Source organism: Chenopodium quinoa, unplaced genomic scaffold, assembly GCF_001683475.1.
Source record: "Chenopodium quinoa cultivar QQ74 unplaced genomic scaffold, ASM168347v1, whole genome shotgun sequence".
NCBI classification, from domain to species: Eukaryota; Viridiplantae; Streptophyta; class Magnoliopsida; order Caryophyllales; family Amaranthaceae; genus Chenopodium; species Chenopodium quinoa.
The window spans coordinates 943,843-950,970 of NW_018745470.1; the positions used below are offsets into that span (position 1 = coordinate 943,843).

The following is a 7,128-nucleotide window of genomic DNA, read 5'->3' on the forward strand; positions in this document are numbered from 1 at the left end:
TAAGCACTAATAATCATATTTTAGTTGGTAATGGTCATCGCATTCCGATTACTGGTTATGGTCATACTAAATTCCCAAACAAACTTGCTCTTAGAGATGTCTTACTAACCCCTCAAATTATTAAAAATCTTATTTCAGTTCGTAAATTTACCTCTGATAATTCGGTTTCTATTGAATTTGACCCTAATGGTTTTTCAGTGAAGAACCTTCGAACGGGGAGGGTAGTCACCAGATGCAATAGTTCGGGAGATCTTTCTCCCATCACCACCAACGATCCAAGCACTTGTTTTGCCACATCTCTTACCACAGTTGCCCCTACCACTTGGCACGACCGTCTAGGACACCCGGGAGCACCCTCTTTAAGCTTTCTTAGGAGCAATAATTTTATTAATTGTAATAAGGAGCTAAACTCCAATTTTTGCAATTCATGTCAATTAGGGTAACATGTTAGACTACCTTTCTATCTTTCAAATACTAATACTTATTGTGCTTTTGATATTGTTCATGCCGATTTGTGGACATCTCCTATTCGTAGTAGCAATGGTCACAAATATTATTTGGTTCTTTTGGATTATTTTACTCATTATGTTTAGGCAATTCCTTTAGCTTCTAAATCTTAAGCCTACCACAATTTTCTATCTTTTCGACAATATGTTTTAACTCAATTTGAAAGACCCATAAAATCCTTTCAAAGTGATCATGGTCGTGAATTCGACAATGACCCTTTTAAACAATTTTGTCTAGATAACGGTATGGTTTTTAGATTCTCATGCCCTCACACATTTTCCCAAAATGGCAAAGCCGAACGTATGATTCGAACTATAAACAATGTCAAGTGCACCTTACTTTTTCATGCTTCTCTACCCCCTACATTTCGGGCACATGCTTTAGAGACCGCTACATACTTATTAAATATTTTTCCAACCAAGTCTTTAAAGAACTTGGCCCCGGCTCAGGCTCTCTTTTGCACTAACCCATCTTATGATCACCTTCGGGTTTTTGGGTGTCTTTGTTTCCCAAATTTGTCCTCCATTGCTCCTCATAAGCTAGCTCCAAAATCTACTCCTTGTGTTTTCTTAGGGTACCCTTCTAATCATCGTGGATATAAGTGTCTTGATCTTTCCACTAATAAAGTTATTATTTCTTGACATGTAGTGTTTGATGAGTCTACCTTCCCATACAAAAATTTAGCTCACTACAAGCTAAAAGATTATGATTTTCTTGGATTTGATGATTAATCTCCTTTGCTCACCCATCCATATTTACTAAATCAGCTCACAAACACTAGCCCATATCCTCTACATCAGCAAGCCCAACCCTTACACTTCCCTGGCCCAACCTCACGTACTTCCCCCCAATCTGGGCCCTTACACGCTGCAGTGGGCCACACACCACACTCCCCCACCGTGCAGCCCACTTCCTCACTTCCTCCATTGTAACCCACCCCGCAGCATCATTGCGGGCCTCCCTCACCAGCCCAACCATCTCCTCGCACCCCCCTGCCACAATAAACGGCCCACCTGTCACCCTTTACTCACCGCCACCCATGCGTGGCCTACCCCCATTGCAGCCCACTCGGCCACCACCACCCTCTCCCCGTGTCACCCGTAGTTAGTGGGGTATTTTTAAGCCTAACCCAAAATATTGTAACCTCACAGTTCAACATTCGGCTCCCCCTCATCTTAAATCACCTCTTCCAAAATCATATATACAAGCTTTAAATGACCATAATTGGAATGCAGAGATGAATGATGAGTACAATGCTTTAATTAAAACAGGGACTTGGGATTTGGTGACTAGGCCTGCGGGGGTGAATTTTGTTAATTGTATGTGGCTATTTAAACATAAATACAAGTCTAATGGTGACCTTAAAAGGCACAAAGCTCGTCTTGTATGTGATGGAAGGTCGTAGGAAATTGGTGTGGATTGTGATGAGACGTTCAGTCCGGTAGTTAAATCGGCCAACATTCGCACTGTTCTAAGTCTAGATCTGGCGAAAAAGTGGTCAATACATCAGTTACATGTCAAAAATGTCTTTTTACATGGTGATCTGCAGGAAACTGTTTAGATGCATCAACTTCCAGGTTTTGTTGATCGAAGGGATCCCTCTCATGTCTGTCGGCTCCGCAAGGTCTTTATGGTTTGAAACAAGCTCCCAGAGCTTGGTACCAACGCTTTGCAAATTTTCTCATTAAATTGGGTTTTGTCATTGCTAAAAGTGACAACTCTCTATTTACTTTCCGGCAGGGAGATGATATGGCATATTTACTCTTATATGTTGATGATATTTTAGCTACCTCATCTGATAGGTTGCGCACAGGGATCATCTCTCAGTTGAAAACTGAGTTTCCCATGTCTGATTTGGGCCCTCTGAGTTATTTTTTGGGCATTGTAATAACCCAAAAACCTTCTTATTTGCTACTTTCGCAGGAAAAGTATGCATAGGAAATTTTAGAGCGCGTAGGGATGGCCTCTTGTAAACCTGCCGCTACTCCAGTTGACACTAAGTCCAAACTTAGTGCAGATCAGGGCCACCTTTTCGGGATCCTACATTGTATCGCAGTTTAGCAAGTGCTCTTCAGTACCTCACTTTCACCAGGCCTGATATTTCCTATGCGGTACAACAGGTGTGTCTCTTTATGCATGATCCCCGGGAACCTCATTATGAGGCATTGAAACGCATTCTGCGTTATGTTCAGGGTACCATTGATCACGGTTTACATTTATATCCTATTGTTTCTCATCGACTGATTACTTACACTGACGCTAACTGGGGAGGTTGTCCCGACACCCGGCGTTCCACTTCGGGCTACTGTTGTTTCCTTGGGGACAACCTCGTATCTTGGTCAACTAAGCGTCAACATACTTTATCTAAGTCGAGTGCAGAAGCAGAATATCGAGGCGTAGCAAATGTTGTCTCCGAGGCGTGTTGGCTTCGCAACCTTTTGCTTGAGTTACATTGTCCTCTGCGGCAGGCTACTATTGTGTATTGTGATAATGTCAGTGCTATCTACCTTTCTGGCAACCCGGTATAGCACCAGCGCCCAAACATGTGGAGATGGATATTCATTTTGTTCGATAAAAGGTTGCGTTTGGGCAAGTTCAGGTTCTACATGTTCCTTCTAGATATCAGTTTGCCGACATTTTCACTAAAGGCCTACCACGAGAATTATTTCTGGAATTTAGGTCCAGTCTTAGCGTACGCCCTCCTCCCGCTACGACTGCGGGGGTGTGATAGATATTATATTTACGATAATATTTGTCGCAGATTAGGATAACTTTGTATATATTTTGTTATATCTCGTATCCTTATCAAACAGGATTACGACTCTTGTAAACCTCTAATATTTGAATCAATGGTACACACTCCAATTTGAGGAGTTTTCCCGAAATCTAACAATTTATAAGTACAAGAAGCTAAAAAGATAACCAATTAACTTTTAAACTCCTTGCTTTCTCTGAGAAATCTTCGACTCTGAATCTTCCATTCTTTAGTTCCCTCGGGGAACTAATGTCCTGCTTTCTTGATTTTAACTTCTCGCTTAATATTAAGTTTCCTTTTTCTTCCAATATGCTCGTTCCTCCTCTGATACATCATCACATACTTCAGTTTCCTCCTCGAAACCTAAGACTCACAATACTTAAAGACACTTGTTAAAACATGTAAGTTATGTAGACGTTTCATCATAAAAAAACATAAGGGTCAACGGGCACGAAATATGTAGACGTTAAAGACAGGTAAACTCCCTTTTTGAATCAGCTTGAACACACATGAATCATGCACCTCCAAATTATTATCAAACACAAAGTTCATCCAGTTTGTATAAAGATATATAGTAGCGATGAAATTTACTAGGCCTATTAGCTGCCCATCTGTATCCAACAACCCAGGTTTGGTTTCCAACCTGCAGCTTCACGGCTTGAGTGTCTTAGCCCATATGCTCTTTTGCTCATCTATAGCAAATAATGCTAGGATAATAAACTATAGCATAGAAAATCTGTGTGAATATTCAAGGATTAATGTGCATTGCTATTTATTTTTTTCCCATTCAATTTTTTAATTCATCTCAATATTGTTTCCACTAATTAACCAGCTTATAGCCAAATGTTCGGATTCCTGGTATGAAAAACAAGATCAGATGGTGTCATGGTGCATATTTGAACTACGATTAGGAATTTTGAGATAGTAAAATTAACATGTTAACTAGAGGTGAAACTAAAAAAATTACATTAGAACTTAAAAGAACTCAGGGGTATAGAAAAGAAAACAAACCAGTTTAGATCGTTTAGTAACATGTGAAGGAATTAAGGTTGTCTGAAACATAGGCGCACTCTGAATGTTGTTCTGCCTCTCCATAGCCTCCATAAATCTGGTAGCCTTTTCCTTAGGACCCTTCCTATTAGATATGTAGCATAATCTGACTGCCGAAGTTTTTTCTGCATGCATAATAACAATATAACATGCTGATAAATTTATCAATTAGAAAAGATTAACAATATTTATAAAATCTGCTGCCTATTATCTTTTGAAGGTATGAATCAGGCCTTCATTCAAGGTAATAGTAATAGCTTATCTAATTTCTAGCATGTGATAAATGGAGCTGTACACTACATCAACATCAGCTTAAAATGACTAATTATAATACCATACAATCTCCATAATATTATTCATCCACCAAAGATAAATTTTAAAAATTGTATGACCAACTCATAACATCATTCTAAGGCACATAGACTTCGCTGCTATACTATTCCAAATACAAATTCGTCTGATTATGAATTTCAGGTCTTCTGCAAGTAGTATGACACTGACAGGAAATTCCCCATGTTTTTACTCTACCATTTTGCTAAATAATGCCTTAAAAGACGGCTTGTCCATTCTTATGAAAATGTGCAATTGAATTGCTTATCAACCATTTCATTGAATTTGCTTTTATATCAGTCATCTAAATCAGTAGCGTGATCACAAATTGGATCGATGAAATCTGATTCAGTGACCATTAGCACAAGAGAGCATTTTTCACCCTTATTTCAGATTATTGAACTCAAAAGTCAAAGATGTATGGCCACCAACACTACCAAAAGAAGCAAAAAAAATAACTTTGTTTTGAGCATATACTGCTCCTCTGCTACATCTATTTCTCTATAGACAATCTTTAAAAATGTTCAACAAAAACATCATTCAAGAGCAGCGATCCAACAAAACAGTCATGCAGATAACAACTTTTAAAATCTTTTCTGAGATTCTAAGAGACAGTCCACAGTTCAACATTCCCCCCTTCAACAATCACACTAACAACATGCAGATAGCAAATACAAATCGATATTAATGTAACACTATCAAAACTTTCAGATAAACCTTCAACCTTTATTTACCTGAAACATGCTATTTTAATCACATAGTACATACGAGTAGTACTTAAAAATTATGTATAGTTAATAGATCTTAAAGATGGTGTTATAACCTGTGGTAGAGTAATACGATCTTGCCCTTGTTCTGCGTCTCCAAACAGGTTGGTACTCATAATCATCTTGATCCTCTTTGTCTTCCTCATCAATCAAAATTGATATATAAATTTAACTACTACGTATATATTATACGGTTTTCTGTTAAAAGATTTTCACTATTTCTTCTACCAATAGTAATTGCTTCCTAAACTTTATTTCTTTCTCTTGCTCTTTCTTCTTCTCTAAGGCAGCTTTTGCAAAAATGACAAACAAATTCCAATCTTCAAACCTTCTTTGCTCAGGGTCTGTTGGGAGATTGGAATGCTCTAACTCCAGGACTAGTTCGACAGATCCTACTCGAACCGGAGAAGGTTGCGCCTTTCTTCTCCGATTTCCAGATGGAGGACCATGTAGACCAGAGGGTCCTGGTGCGGCACACGTCCCATCTCTGGAGGACGTGAAGCTTATGAACAGACCATTGGGCATCCTAATGCACTGGTTGATCACCCAACTTCAGGCAAATTATTCAGGCTTGGTGATGCCCTGGGAACTTCAACAATTGTCGGACCCAGAACTCGAGCTTCCGTAAGAAAGAAAAGCCATGTCGATTACAAGCGACTGGCTGTTGGTGCAGTCCATGGCCGGAACAAACAATGTGAAATGGCTACACCTAGTACGCGAGCCCACTCAGCTCCAGCTCCACTCTGCTTGGGGAACGGAAAAGGGGAAGACCAATCAAATGTTTGGTCTAACAGTCAAGGTGAACATGATGGAAAAATACAGCCAGTACTTGGGACGCTACATAACAGTCGACACCAATGCGTCATACGAGTCCAAGAAGAAGCTGGCAAAACTTCCATTCATGAATCGCGGAATGTCATTCTACTATGGAATGCTAGGGGTATCGCGCGAAGGGGGTTTAAGCGCAACATCCGCCAACTAATCCAAGATCACAACCCTGAAATTGTTGTCATCACTGAAACTAAAGTCCAAAAATCGGGGGTCGAAGAGATAGTCGAAAACCTCCCCTTCAACTCCTTCGAAGTGGTGGATCCGGTGGGACTCTCTAGGGGATACTCATGCTCTGGAACTTGGGAGTGAACCATATCCTTGTTGTCTCAAAGGAACCGCGCGCAATTCACGCGGTGATTCAGGTGAAAGATAAACCTCCTTTCTTTCTTTCTTCTATTTATGCTAGTATTTGTGCAAAAGCTAGAATAGAGATGTGGCATGATCTACTTACGCTAAAAGATTCAATTAAACTGTCGTGGGTTGCCTGTGGGGATTTTAATGAAATTTGTTTTCCTCACGAAAAATGGGGCGGGAATCAACATCCAATTAACCAAATGAACATTTACAAAGAAACCATGGATAAATGTGGCCTAATTGACCTTGGGTATACGGGTCATAAGTACACTTGGTTTAATAAAAGACGAAAGAATCCGATTTTCGAGCGACTTGATAGGTTCTAGGCTACCCATACCTGGATCCGGTTATTTCCGGATGCTGTAGTTCAAAACCTACCAAGATTAAGTTCGGACCATAACCCGGATTTATTGGGCTTTGATAAACGGATCGAAAACCTGAGCCAAAAATTGTTCAGATTTGAACCAATGTGGCTAGTAGACCCGGATTTCGACCCGTTTTTAAAAACGTTTTGTACTGAATCCAATGACTTCT

At 39.8% G+C, this 7,128-nt stretch overlaps 1 protein-coding gene across 1 annotated transcript; it reads left to right on the plus strand.

Annotated features, from left to right (window-relative positions):
* Nucleotides 1–1,859: 1,859 nt before the first annotated feature.
* On the plus strand, nt 1,860–3,035 carry LOC110715135 (uncharacterized mitochondrial protein AtMg00810-like). Its single transcript, XM_021893708.1, has 4 exons — nt 1,860–1,948; nt 2,057–2,165; nt 2,248–2,435; nt 2,525–3,035. Exons 1-4 carry the CDS (start codon nt 1,860–1,862, stop codon nt 3,033–3,035), a joined length of 897 nt encoding a protein of 298 aa, XP_021749400.1.
* The last annotated feature ends 4,093 nt before the right edge of the window (nt 3,036–7,128 follow it).

Excerpts from the sequence above, each read along its gene's own strand:
- LOC110715135 (XM_021893708.1), top strand. The coding sequence starts at position 1,860 with ATGGTGACCTTAAAAGGCACAAAGCTCGTCTTGTATGTGATGGAAGGT. Across the intron at positions 1,949-2,056 it reads GTGATGAGACGTTCAGTCCG|GAAACTGTTTAGATGCATCA; the intron begins GTAGTTAAATCG and ends GGTGATCTGCAG. Across the intron at positions 2,166-2,247 it reads AAACAAGCTCCCAGAGCTTG|GGAGATGATATGGCATATTT; the intron begins GTACCAACGCTT and ends ACTTTCCGGCAG.